General features: G+C 39.4%; 2 protein-coding genes across 2 annotated transcripts; one reads left to right on the top strand and one right to left on the bottom strand.

The window, feature by feature from the left end:
• Nucleotides 1-9,228: 9,228 nt before the first annotated feature.
• LOC137981728 (uncharacterized) lies at nucleotides 9,229-10,251 on the bottom strand. Its single transcript, XM_068828789.1, has one exon. It carries the CDS (start codon nucleotides 10,249-10,251, stop codon nucleotides 9,229-9,231), a length of 1,023 nt encoding a protein of 340 aa, XP_068684890.1.
• A 956-nt stretch (nucleotides 10,252-11,207) lies between these two features.
• On the top strand, nucleotides 11,208-11,795 carry LOC137981727 (uncharacterized). The gene has a single exon (XM_068828788.1). It carries the CDS (start codon nucleotides 11,208-11,210, stop codon nucleotides 11,793-11,795), a length of 588 nt encoding a protein of 195 aa, XP_068684889.1.
• The last annotated feature ends 3,189 nt before the right edge of the window (nucleotides 11,796-14,984 follow it).

The raw sequence follows: 14,984 nt of genomic DNA, 5'->3' as shown, positions 1-14,984 counted from the left end.
CAGTAACTCTAATACATGTAGTTCTACATGTAGATGGTAGCTTGACAGAAGAAAACAACAGCTGGGGCATATCAGACATGAATTCCCATTGTTATCTAAATCTATCGGAACAGAAACTGCTGTTTCCATCTCCGCTGACAACGACTTCTCTCCTTTCAGGAGGTGTATTCCAGAAGCCATAATTCGTTTACGCAAGACGTAACGAATAAGAAAACAGCCTAGACACGAAAATACAACTAAAAAGGCTTTAATTCTCCAGATTTGTACCTAATTTTGTAATATTTCGAGACCATGAAGAGATGTCAATTTCACAATAAACCTCACGCGAGCAAGGTTGATCCAAGTGAATTTTATGTCACTTACACTTGCCACGTATCAGCATTTCCCAAATCGATTTCTCATAAATATGTGTTGAAAAAAGCGTTGATCTCTGCAAAATCGTTTTTTGGACGTCGAAATAAGTTTTCGCCATACATTTTGTTACAGCGACTTGCAATGTTTGCCCCCTGGCGATCCCAGAACCCTTTGCGTATAAACAGGGCTACAATTACTGGCAACTCATTCATCGTCTGGGACGTTGCGTACAATTTGAGCAGGCGCAAAAAAAAAATGTTTGCGATGTGATACAGTAACAATGTACTACCGTTAAAATGAAAATTGAAAACCCAGGGAGAGGACAAACTAGAAACTATGGGACCGTTAGCGAGAATTTGGACACCCTCCAATCCTCAGACGAGATGTAATCTTATGCAATTTTCTATCATATGTCTTTTTCAAATTACGTCATACTTTTGTATTTATCCAACTCCTTTGTAACGGTTAAGGAGTCATTCGTTTGTTCCCTACCCAGGTTCTCCGGCAATTTTCATTTTAACGGTATCACATTTTCGCTGTATCGTGTTGCAAGCAATGATATTTCGCTCAATTAGCCGAAGACCATTTCTCGTAAGACCCTTAATTGCAACACCCTGATGAAGAAAGGTAGGCAAATGTTGGTAAATACAAATGCAGCTGATATTCCTTCGCTGTTTAATTAACCTTTCACTTCTCGTTTGTTAAAATGCTAGTTACACGCTGCTCAGATCCCTCAGCAGTATCCGGTGCTTCTTCTTTGTTATGTTGGTCCTTGCAAATTAACAATTAGACCCGTAGCCCGCAAGACGAAGCCGAATTGGCTATTGACCCGTGGTCCTTGAGGGCGAAGGGTCTAATTGTTTTAGTATCACCCAACTAGTCGGACAGAAAAGTCAATAATAAAGTTAGCAAATGCAAGTTGAAGAGATATTTATTTGGGAATAAAACGAAAGAAAGCGTCACGCTTTTCGCTACTCGAGGACTATGACTAATAGTCCTCTAGTAGCGTAGCCAATCAAATTGCAGGATTTGCATTAGTCCACTAGTTGGGTGATACTAAATGGTAATAGGACATGTGTGGAGCACAATAGACCTTTTTACCGATACGGCGGCCATTTTGATTTCTATTGTTTCGAAAGACATTATGGGATGTTCGGGGGGCAAATTAATATGTATTTGCCCCCTGGGCATCCCATAATAGCCATTCGAAACAATAGAAATCAAAATGGCCGCCGTATCGGTAAAAAGGTCTATTCAGGTAGTAATAGATCTAATCGGCTAACTCAATGTTGTACCCAATTCAAATCTCCCGGGACTAAGATTCTTTGTGTATTGTATTTGCATGATAATGTAGCATTCATATTTAAATGATATGGAAATACCTGGAACAAAACGTTTTATTCCCGAAGGGTTTGAATTGGGTACAACATTGAGTTAGCCGATTAGGTCTATCGAGCGAGTAATTTCAAAATATTTGAAATTTCGAGAGCGATTGGCTTCTTGAATTGTACGACACGAAATACTATTATCAATTAATCGTTAGTCTGTCCTATTAATGCTGAGATCAGGGCTTCTGATAACCAATCAGATTCGAGAATTTTGTGATAGTTACGATTCACTACTTGCACAATCCCATATAGTACACCAAAACGTTTGCAAAACCATTGTTTGCAATTTCTCCTGGAACATGAAAATGTCCCAAGAGAAGTCGAAACAATGCCTATGCAGATTTTTGGGGGCTAAAAGAGGTATGTTATGGGATTTGTGCAAGTGGTGAATTAAAGAAGATATGTTACGCAAGACGATGGAATTTCATGACACTCAAAATGCACAAAACGTAGAATGAAACATTGCAATAACCACTTAAAACTGTTGAACAACATAAAATAAATACAGCAAAAGGAAAGAGAAGCATGGATGGACACAAATGGACAACATTGAAACGGGATTGCATTTGGGTAATCTTGAAAAAAAGCGGCCCGTCGCTTTTCACGTTAAAAGCAAATCGCCTGGATAAAGGTCGTTTTGCCCAGAATCGTCTTGTTTGTGATGTAACGATATTTTTGTCAGTACACGAATTCTGCATCACCATTTTCGAGTTTATAAACTTGTGATCACCAAAAGATTTCCCTGAAACACCCCAAAATAAAGTGTTATAGCCCCTTCAAGTCTGAAATATAAAGAACGTTTCTGGCATAGCTTCATGATCCCTTATTTGGCATGAATTTTAATCCCATGCCACTTCAGTTTCAGGAGTTGTTAAGGACGGTGCCTACTATTGTTAATGCGCATACTTTCTGCCCATCTCCAGATACCCGGGTTTCCTATCGGTTGTGCTTACCAATGCGCGGATATTTTAGCGCGGTTTAAAACTATGGGGAGAAAGCAGACCTTAGCAAGTGCTCTTAGTACCCAATAAGAAAATTGGGGGTAACCACGCGTTTTTCAGGGATAATTATGCTTCAATTTGAAAAAAAGAACGCCAGACATTGCTTTGTAATTTAAAGCTTTTTACAAATATTGTTGATGAATCATTTTTGAAAAATGCGTGGTTACCCCCAATTTTCTTTATGGATTTTAATAACACTTGTTAAGATCTGCTTTTCCCGCATATTCAGTAAACCGCGCAAAATTACCTTTGAATTAGTATGCACCGACCTTAAAGGCAATTTTCCTTTGTAGGCAATTTTTCCACCTTCTAGCCGTGGTCGTTTTTCAAACTCTCTACAATGATGATTTTGTCGTCGATGGCTTAGACCTCGAGGACAACGACGGAGGCAATGATTTATCACGGTAAAAACAAGGGAGTAAGAAAATGAGGTTAAAGAAAATATTATTGAAGGATGTCTAGGCCTGACTGTGCAAACGTTTTCGTATAGATGGTTTTCACCTGACTTCACAGCAGCCATGTTGGTGCACAGAACAATAGAGAAGAATGGTGGAGAAGATACACCCAGAGATCATCAGCTAGAGATTGACAACGCTAGTTTATAGAGCATGGGCTCTACATACTTACTTAACTGACCCCCCCCCCCCCCCCCCCCCCTCTGGGCCCGGTTGTTCAAAAGCCGGTCTCCGCTAACCCCAGATTAAAAATAACCAACGGTTTATTTCTCTACTCCCAAATGCTGTTCAACACTGATATTCGGGAGAACATTACATTAGCAGAAGTCAATCTTGATAAACAAAAACAAGCAAATGAAACTTTCAACAAAAAGTTGAAAACATAAAACAAAAGTTTAAGCTAATCCTGGATTAAGATAATCGGCTTTCGAACAGCCGGGTCCAGGGGCGATTAGGGTTAAGCGCTGACTAGAAATCATAAATTCATAAATTCATAAATTGTTCTGGTGACACTCTCTTTTCACAGTATTTTTTTAACTTAGTAAAACATCAGTAAGATCGTTTGACCCATTATATAAACAAAACTAAGTGTGTCGCCTTATTTTGGAGTATCCTTTCTCGTCACAAATATAGAAAACTTCCCAAATAACTTTATTAGTGATAATAAATAAGCTTTAAATATAAATTAGAAATTGTCGCTCAACGTGCAACTAAAGGCCTGGCAAAACAATAAATCAGCGTTGTGCGATCCAACATGTTGAAAATTACGGGATGGCCAAACGATATCAAACAAACTTTCAACATGCCTGACCAAACAGAAGACGCAGCGGTGTCTATGGTAAAGACTTAATTTGTAGTCACAATGGGCGTGCGAGCGGGCAACATGTTTATTTTTAGTTGAAACTGGCCAAACGAAAAAAATCACAAATCCAACATGAGAACAAAAATATGTTGGAAGATGTTGGACTGTATCACGTTGAATAGTCATCAAACATGGTTGCCAGAGTAAATTAGGTAAGTACGATGGCCCAGGAAGGTCAAAGTCCAGTTTTAACTTTACACAGTCCAGTTTTAATTTTGTGAGTCGTCACCCGTCTTCTCACAGGTCACAGGTCACAAGTCACAGGTCATTGTTTTACCAATACAGAAAGTACCCTAAACATTCATAAAAACTAACCTTAGGCCTAAAAGCTTTTATTTAGGCCTAATTAGGCCTAATGGCCCCGATGTCGAGGAATACACAAATAAGCGAATTTTACACAGCCCGCAATATTTGGAATTATCATTATAAACTATCCTCCACATTCGAATCACCCCGCGTTTCGTTCATGTTGAGTATTTTAGCTGTCCAAAAAATGTTGGCACAAAATGTTTCTAGCTGTATTTCGTTGTAGTCACGTGATATACCATATGTAGGCTGTTGCCTAGTCCACGTAGACTCATTTCCAAAGCGAAGCCAAGTGCGAAGTCTTCCTTCTAAAAATTAAGGTTTTTTAAAAATAATTATGAAGATAAACGAATAATCTGTTAGTAAACTATTCCCGGAATAAACTTTACGATCTTCAGTCAAGAGAAGACAGGTATTGGTACTTTTATGAGTAACATGGACTTGATTAGAAACAAAGAGAGTAAATCTAAGTGTCTATCACCTCAACATACTTTTCCACTTTATTTATTGCCCGAAATCGTCCCAACTACATCATGTTGTTTTCAAAACCTTTAGATTGAAATTTCACTTTTTTATTGGTTTTGACAGACGGGAAAAGTGGACATACTTTTGATCCACAACCGAGCAATAAAGGAGAATGAGTTCGATACTGGGTTGACGTCAAAAAATTTATTTGAGAACGGCGATGCAAATTAATTTGTAAAAAAAAAGGTTCTAAAAACAATACGATGTATTTGGGTCGGCTTTGGAGAAGAATAAGGTGGAAAAGTGTGATGAGGTGCTGGGCACTTTAACTCTAAAAACCCTTACTTATTGAAAAAGTCATTTAACGAACGCGATAGGGTAGGGAGAAGGGATGACACAGTGGTTAGAAGTCTCGCCTCCCGCCATTGTGGCCCGGGTTCGATTCCCAGACCTGGCATCACATGTCGGTGGAGTTTGTTGGTTCTCTACTCTGCTCCAAAAGGTTTTTCTCCGGTTACCCCGGTTTTCGCCTATCCTCAAAAACGAACCTATACAATTTGATAAGTTGATTGATTTCTGCATGATTTCTGTGTCGCCAATAGACCACATTCGTATTCTAAGTATTGGAATGGAACTGCCTTGCAATGGAGGCTAATGCGGGGGAATCTTTTCAAATGCAAATACAATTAACAATTATTCGCCGAACGTGAGGTGAATATCGGTGAATAAAAACCGAGACAAAGTCGAGGTTGTTTTTCACCGATATTCACCGAGTCTGAGGTGAATAATAGCCCACTTTTGATATACTAACATTCAGTCCTAAACAAAAGGCATCATCTCGAGGCTCTGGGGAATAAAGTCATACAAATCCTTATATCTATTCCCCAGAGCCTCGAGATGATGTCTTTTGTTTCGAACTGAATTTTAATATATCAAAAGCGGTCTATTGTTTTAGTATAAATACATGGATGATTATTCGAAAAATATGTATTTTCTTTAAAACAATTAATTTATTCGTCTGTAACCTCAACAAAACAGCTTGCGGCCATTTTGAAAAAGCCGCTTATGGCTGAGAGAAGATACCTTTTAAGTGTTTATTCAGTTCTTTCAATTCTAAAAAAACTATTTACAATTTGAGTATTTGTAAGAACTACAGCACCGTGGCATTGTGTCTAAAAGGCAAAACAGTTTGCGCAGGTCAAATTAAGCTTGGACATTTTGAAATAAAGTTAATGTTCTTGACACCAAATATTTTTTCATTCTATTGGTCAAAACAATCTTCTTACTATTATTATGAAGGAAGCTGACCACACAGAACCAAGCGTGTATGAAAAAGAAAAATTAATAAAACTGACCATACTCTGAAACCTAATTCTCATATCACCGATAAAAATTAGAAATTTAAGTTTGGGTTACTTGGAATTGTCATTCGCCAGTGCGATTGGAATAAAGAGTTGTAAAGATATACACTGAGAGTGACTGCATAACGTGAGCACAGCGTGACCTAACAATTATACAATCGACCTGAAATAGAAAACTCAAAATGGATAGCGTGACTACAGTGTGACCTAACTATTGTGCAACCTGTTTAAATAAGAAACCCGAGATGTCTAAGGTGACTACGGCGTGACCTAACAAGGCTCTGAACATGGTTTGAATAATGCGTGACAAGGCATCGCTGAACGAGAGCGAGGGCTTCCAAAGTGTGCCATATGTAAGACTACAGCCATGTGTCCAGCCAAGAAGTGCCCCCTACTTCCTACAAAGAAAGAAAAGGAGATTTAACAGCAAACTTAAAGAATTACGAACAGATAAAGCAAGAGAATTGAGCAGAATAATAACGGTGAGTATTGAAAAAAAGATGTGAAAAGTATAAAGGTGCCGGGTTATGTTTTAGTGATTGGAAAAGTCAAAGGGAGTGGATTAGTTTACGAGATTAAAAAATCTTGCGACTTATCGGAGCATAAAAACTGCCGGGTTTGAAGGATGGTGCCTGTTTCTTTAAAGATACTTGGGCGCCTTTTGTGACAGTATGGTAGAGGAGACTAAAGCAACGCCGATGTTTACTAGACGCGCCAAAAGATAGTCAAAATCATTTCTACTTTATCAGACAGAATTAACTACCAGAGTATAATTTTAAGTGCCATATATACCCATGTAATCCCCTTGAGGATTAGCCCTAGTTATGAAAATGAGCCCTCACAAAGAAAGAAAGAGGCTGGCAATTAAACCGACCAAGGTAAGAGGCAGCAGAGGCCAGGCTGACATGATTTCCCTCTATTCAATTGGAATTATTGTTGTTTTGTTTCCAGCGTGTTTCTAAGCCAAGACTCTTATTAGTAATACAGACTTAGGAACAAGGTTTGGTCTAAAATTACGCAAACAAACAGCAGCAGGACAATTTACGCCGGTAAAATTTACATAGCTGGCAGTAGTTTGTCGCACGACCGAGCTACAGAGTGGCACCAAACAGTCCCTCGGATGAAGTCGAAAAAAGATTTCCATTCAATTTGTGCAGTCATCTCGAAAATGGTCCGATCACCCATTCCTCTAATTAGCTTGGTTGTAGGCCAAGTGACTGCTAACTTTCAGAGTTTTTAAGCAAGCAATCGTGGACAATAACCAAACATTTGCTAAATTTTACGTCGCATTATAAGCTGAAAAGTACAAGTTGAAAGATTATTCGTCGTGATCCAGTGACGCCTAAATCCTTTAAAACCCGCTCATAAATTGACCAATGATAAAGAACATTACATTGGATGATTAAAGTATGTTTCGTTCTGAGCATGTGCACTTGAAAACACCCGACTTCGAACTCCACTGTTCATGCTCAGAACAACCTACTTACTCTTGCCAGTGTTCTTATGTTCCAATCAAAGATTACGGTAAATTTGAGAGTTTTGATACCGTATTCACGAAAATCAAATAACAAACAACTTTTTCCAACTCCTATAGTGTCATTGGACCGGAATAGGATTTCACTCTATTGTGTTTACGTTTACGATTAGGCCTCAATGTTTAGTCTGGACGCATAAGTACGAAATGAAAGTCCCGTGGGCATTTTTTGCTGAAAGCAAGCCATGGCTTTAGATATGTTGAGGGAACCCTAAGGAACAGGAAAATACATGTTGCCAGTTTTGCAACCTGCTCTGGGACTTCTTAGGGGATGTTTTAGAAACCCCCCTTTAGACCACGCATGAAAACGAGGCTACGGAATAAAACACATTCTAACTTCGTTGATTATGGACCAATTGTCGCCAAAATAGCTGGAGAGACGTAAATCGATGCTACCTTTGATATCATGAACACATACCTAAACGCTACTTGTCACATGATTGGTCACGTGACTGAATGAGCATATGGAAATGACGTTAGTTTACAAAAATAGCTTTTGACCTTTCCAGGTCTTTCGACATTATTTTTACTGCTTCATAAACCTTAGGCCTAAGGTTAGCTTTTATGAATGTTGGCTGAGGATTTTGGAAACTTAACTCTTAACTCTACGACATAACTCTATGAAAATAACTCTACGAATAGCTGTCCCCACCTAAAAGAGAGGCTTGAGGAACGCCAGAAGAAACTTATGACCAAGATGACGAGACACCATCCAAGACCACTCTTTGTTGTCGTTGGCTTAAATAGCTTTCACACTATTATAAGATAGAGCCAGAGATTCCAAAGCCACAAAGCTTTTGTAGTAAAACTGGGTGACTAACCCTAAGAAAAATCCAGGAAGGCCACATCTACTTGACGACCTTCATCCAGAGCCATGGCCCATTGATGATGGGTAAGGACCAGTTGAGTCTCGCATGACCGACCTTTGACAAAACCATGCTGCCATTCGCTTAAGTAAGGTGAAACATGTGAATAGATAGCACTATGCACGATACGCTCCAGACACTTAGCAGAAATGGGTAGCAGAGAGATCGATCTATAGTTTTCAACTAGTTCCCTATTATCACCCTTATAAACAGGGATGATGTTTGCGGACTTCCATAAGGTGGGCATTACACCAGACTTCAAAGATGAATTGAACAGATGAGCCAAAGGTGCTGAGAGTTCTTTGGCTCTTTTAGCTCTGAGAATTCGGGCTGGTAGATTATCAACGCCAGGAGATTTACTTATATCAAGATTGTTGAAAATTCCTTCCACTTCTGAGGCTGAAGTTGTAACATTCAATGGCAAGTAAGGATTTACTACATCTGGAGATGACATATTCACATCAAACGAAGATTTAGAATAAATACATCGGAACAATGAATGCATGTTACCATAGATGACAGTCTCTGGAATACTCTAGGCTTTTGACTTCATGGAGTAGAAGGACCAGAAATGCTTTGGGTTATCTTGAAGTTTTTCAGACAGAGATTGTAGGTATTGATAGTAATTATAATTAATTAGTCTCTTTGTAGTCTTTCTAAGTCCTTAAACTTCATGAACAAATCCTGAGAACCACTGGACTTCAAACGGTTCCAAAGTCTCTTCTTCTTTCTTATAAGTTTCATGGTTTCATTATTAATCCAGGGAGGTCTGGAGCGTCGTTTCAGTGTTATCCTTGGTATATGTTCACCAATGGCAGAAAGCAAGATACCCAAAAACGTATCCAGACTTGTATTTATACAGACGTCAGAGGTAACCAGATCCCATGGTATAGACTGTAATGAATTTTTTAGACCTTGAAAATCTTCCCTTTTGTAACAATAGACTATGCGCCAAACATTATCCGGTCTTCTCATCTTGGCATGTAGCTTAAAGGTAAGGGGATGATGGCCTGAATCAAAAGCATTGGGTCTCACCACTTCCTCTTCAACTAGGAGGTCATTGTTCGTAAGAACAAGATCCAGAATGTTTCCAAGAGAGCCAGGATTGCTTGAATCACGAGTTACATGCATGTTCTCCTGAATCAAAAAGAAATCGTCAAAAAAGTTGCAAAAATTTTCAGTTTCGGGGTTTGAGTTTGGAGAGCAACCAAGGTTCCAATCAATGTTTGGAAAATTGAAATCACCGGTTACCACAAGGTTAGCTAAGCCAGTTCTTGAGTACTGCACTAGAAAGTCCCTGGAATATACAAGAAATGACTCATCTGTACCAGGTGGTTTGTAGAAAAGACAGAAGAGAACATTCGTAGTAGGATTAGGACGAATTTCAAGAGCAATCATCTCAGCTTCCACCTCCAAGTCTGTCCTATGTGTACAAGTGATATGATTTCTTACAGCTATGAGAACTCCACCGCCACACCGGTTGCTTCTATCCTTCCGGTATACATTGTATCCCTCGGGTTGGAGCTCACTATGTAGATAATTACGATCGAGCCAAGTCTCTGTTATAGCACCAATATCGAAGGAATCAGTGAGCAGCAAAGCATGCAAGTCAGAAACTTTGTTTCGTACACTTCTCCCATTCAAGACCACGACATGCATTAGGGAAATTATTACGTACACCAGCATAAACTCTGTCAGATGAAAGTGATGCCTGAGGATCGCCTTCTGTAGTTTGTTCGCTCAGATTCTCAAAAAACGAATCTATGGCGCGCCTTTCCAGTCAATCTTCAAACAGCTTTATTATGTAATGCATTTATTTCATTTCTGTGCCATAATTTTTATTTCCTTTCTATATATTTTTTATTTTGCTTTGATATATTTACGTCCCTTCCCATTAATTTAAATATAAGTTATATAAGTACATTACTTTTGTTTATTCTCTTTATTTTATATGCGTTCTATATGTACATTTTTATATTTGTGCCTTTTTTTTTTCGTTGGAACTACGATTTTTTATTTCCATTCTAATTAAGTGTGCAACACATGCAGGCGCGTAGCTGAGGTTTTTGGAGGGGTGTTCGTATTGACAGGAATAGTTACTAAGGGGGGCTTTTAAATACGAGCGCCGGAGGCGCGAGCCTCTAGGGGGGTTTGGGGGCATGCCCCCCCAGAAAATTTTGAAATCTAGAGGCCCGGAAATGCTGTGTTCAGCATTGTGCTAGTCAATGTTTCAAACTCGATGGGGTGTAACATAACAGGTATTTTTAGTCATAACAACAACATTTCCGACGTTTTGTTAACTTGATACCTTCATGCGTACATACGGACTTTGTACACTAAACGAATTTCACTTGTACCCATTCTCCTAACAATTTAATACTTTCCCGATACTTTTAGCGTTTTCTTGCAGGGTAATTTAAAAGCTGCAACGCTCAAAGTTTGTTTTCCATCCCTCCACTATTTGCTAAAAGCTGAAAACCAACAGTTTGTGTTTTCAGTCCTCCATTATTGATCACCAAAGAGGGTTCGTTCGAACCCCTCGAACCCCCCCTCCTACGCGCCTGACATGATCGCATTAGCCGTGATTCACGTGCGCCATTTTGGTATCCGTGCACATGGATGAAGAACTAACAAGGGCTTGTAGAGCGGCCGCGGATGCGTTGCAGGTATTGAGCCATTTAAGACCAAATGTTTCGAGAAATGTTGTCCCGCGGCTTAATTCAACATCAACGTCCGTCTCCCAGTGTCAGGCTATAAACAACGGGGAACGTCAGGCTGCAGACAACGAGGAACGTAGTGGAATCGCGACCAACGAGGAATGCATAGACAGAAATAGTTCTATTCAAGCGCGGCTAGCCAATCTATTTCCAACACTTGGTTCGAACCGAGATAGCAGGAGGAGAGGTAGTAGCAAGTCGGTAAGGCCGAAGCAGCCCAAGAAGTCAGCCAGGGGCCGGCCAACCAAGAACCTTGTTTACAAGGATCTGGTCGTTCTTCGAAGTCAAAAGATCAACAAAGTGTCCACACATACAACTCGACTTCATTTAGAAAAAAGAGAGTTGGTCTGCCACGAGTTTCCATTTGATAAGAGCTGGGATGCAAATGCCCTAAAAGCTGCGATTTTAAATCGATTTCCAAAGCTTTTGGTATTTGAATATGCCACGGTTGGTAGCTTTTCATCTCATGTTATAGCTTGTTATTAATTAATATCGCTCTACGTTAAAAATGGTTGCTCTTTGTTTTGTCCATTTGTTGTAGGTAGCTGCACGTAACGTATTTATAGTATTCTTTCAGCCAACCATTTACCCATATAGGGAGATACCTGAAGGAGTCCAAGCAATGGACTGCATAAATAGATTATAACCTTGCAATATAATACCGACCAATATCAGTACTTTCGAATTCAACAATAAGTAAAATATGAGAGATGCATTCTTAATCAATAAACCTTTCATTTTACTACTTATAATATTCTGTGTCTAACAAATAGGGCTTTAGATCTGGAAAGTCTAGAGGTGACAGCTTAGTTGATTTCATAGTTGAAATAAGCAAAGCCGTTGATGAAGAATGGCACGCAGTATCTCTCTTTCTCAAGTCCACGTTTTTCAAGTTCAAGGTTTATTTATTTACAGCCAACAGTTCATTTATTTTAACACGTTACGTCAAAGAGCTACAATACTCGTTCAAAATACGAATGTGTATAAATAGAATCTATAATAATTACAGCCATATAATATTATACAATTTTAAAAAGCATGACTTGGAAAACTATAATACTCGTACTAGAAGCAGTTAAAAGCTACAATCGTACACTATAAGACACGTTCTTAAAAACTGCAATCGTGCAATTGACCTCTGAAGTCACTAGCATCACTTGAAAGACGCACTTTAGAAGGCAAACTGTTCCATAACTTAGTTAATGAATAAGTGACAGAATTCTTCTTAAATTTAAAATTAAATTTAGTTAATTCCAAATTCAAGCCCTCGCCTCTTAGCCTATACAGTGTATGCCTGTATTTAAAAAGGCTTGCAGTATAAGTAGGACCCGTACCATTTAAACATTTAAAAAGAAGTATTAACGCCTGATGTAAGCGCCTACAATATAAGGATGTCATGCTAGCTGCAATGAGCAGTTCGTCGTATGTCGTCGTCGTCGTCGTCGTCGTCGTCGTCGTCGTATGACGAAATATAACAGTTGCCATCTTCGAGACGGTTACGTTGACCCGAACCTATGCCTACAAACAAAGGACCACAGTATTCGAGATGAGGTAAAATAAATGCTCTATAAAGTTTTATCATTGCATCATGAGGAAGAAAACGCCTTATTCTTCTCAGTGCAGAAGCCTTGGCACAGGCTTTCTTTAGTTGATCTGATATGTGTTCTTTATATGATAGGACCTTGTCTAGAGTTACTCCAAGAAACTTAATAGATCGCAGAAATTCTATCCTGGCATTATTAAGAAATAAGGAATAATGGTAGGCACAGAGTCCGACAGACAATGCTTGGGTCTTAGCACACTTCACTGTTAAATAGTTAGACTCAAACTACGACGAAAGAGCCTGAAGATCCTTGTTGAAAGAAAATTCTAGAATGGTGGGAGATACATCTGACAGGTAGGCAGTCGTGTCGTCAGCGTACAGCCGCAATGAGACATTAAGAACACAAAAATTCAAATCGTTAATGAATACGTTGAACAACAACGGACCCATTAGTGAACCTTGAGGAACGCCAGCTTTAACTGTTTTGAAGTCAGAGCATACGCCATCTAATCTGACACATTGTTGACGGCCGAGCAGGTAGGTGGACATCAGTTCCAAGGCCCGTGTAGAAAAGCCATAAGCCTTCAACTTCGCGAGCAGAAGGCTATGGTTTATGGCGTCAAACGCTTTGCTCAAGTCCACAGCGACCGCCGCTACAGCTTCTTTGTTATTATTATTATTATTATTATTATTATTATTATTATTATTATTATTATTATTATCATTACTGCTACATACATGCATACATACATACTTTATTTGGTCTCGCAGGTTAAAAGAGTGGCAGCCATTTTAGCAATGCAGTGCAGCAAGAGTGAGTTATCATAAATCTAGATAAGTTTGAAGACAAAACGTTATAAAATGCATTCCAAGTTTGGTCGTAAATAACTTTCTCAACACTTTCGATAGCGAAGTTAATATTGAGACAGGGCGGTAGTTTGCTTTGTCTGTGTCGACTCCCCGTTTAAAGACAGGAGTAAGCCGGGCTTGCTTCCATTCAGACGGCAATGAGCGATTCAGAATACAAAAATTGATCAAATTAGTCACCTCTTCGGCAAGTACTGGGGATTCCAAACGCAAGATTCTTGTTGAAATGTCGTCTACCCCAACTGCCTTTCCCGGGTTAAGGTGATCTAAAATGTTACGGATATATGAAGTACTGACTGGGGAGTAATTAAACTCGCTTGAAAAACGTAGATTACTTATTGCCTTTATACTCGGATGGTCAGTGTAGTCAGTATCAGATCTATACCCTAGCTGAATAATATTGGTAAAGTAATCACGAAAGACTTCGGCCACACACCCAGGGTCGGAAACAACACAACTGTCCTCAACGAGGTTGACGCCTTGTATGTTTTTACCTGAACTAATTGGCAAAAGGGGCTTCATTTTTCTCCAAAATTCGCCCGGATATTTAGCACTCAAGGAGGTGTCACAGCAGAACCTTTTCACAGCGTTGCGCTTTAGTGATGTACCTTTGTTACGCTTATAGTCATGCCAAGAAGTAGATGCAGGATTCCACTTGTGGCACTTGAATAATTTGTTTCGGTGCGAAATTTCACGCAGCAGATCAGGTGATATGCATCGTAACTGGTCGCCTCGAATCAACTTTTTCTTTAGGGGCACGTGCTGGTCAAGTACATCCTTGAAAAGTGCTCGTCAATGAGCCCATACATCATTGGCATTGCCGAATGTGTAGGCCGAAGACCATGGGACCCTTTTTAAGTCAGCCAAAAAGTCAGGCAATTTAAAATTATTCATACTCCTAAACTCGATCAAGCGCGGCTTTGGCCTTGAATTCTTATTTTTTCGCACTCTAAAGATTAGGTCGTGATCACTCTGTCCAAGGTGTAAAGAGCCACCTGTGTAGCATAACGTTCCGCGTGACTAGTTAACAAAACATCGATGAGACTTCTAGATGTTGTATTTACTCTTGTCGGATTATCGATTCGGTTTGAGAGACAGAATCGATTACAAAAGTCAACTAGCATTGTATCAGGAAAACGGCTTTCGTCTCTATTCGCATACATCGCTATATTGAAGTCTCCAAGTAAAAGCAGTTCCCTTCTGGAGTTATACATATTTTCGGCAGCTGTTGATAGGGAAGCGAGAAAGTCAGATTCCTTGCACTT

Source organism: Montipora foliosa, chromosome 13 (assembly GCF_036669935.1).
Source record: "Montipora foliosa isolate CH-2021 chromosome 13, ASM3666993v2, whole genome shotgun sequence".
Classification (NCBI taxonomy): domain Eukaryota; kingdom Metazoa; phylum Cnidaria; class Anthozoa; order Scleractinia; family Acroporidae; genus Montipora; species Montipora foliosa.
The sequence above is the reverse complement of the archived record's forward strand: the minus strand, read 5'-3'. Positions and strand labels throughout refer to the sequence as shown.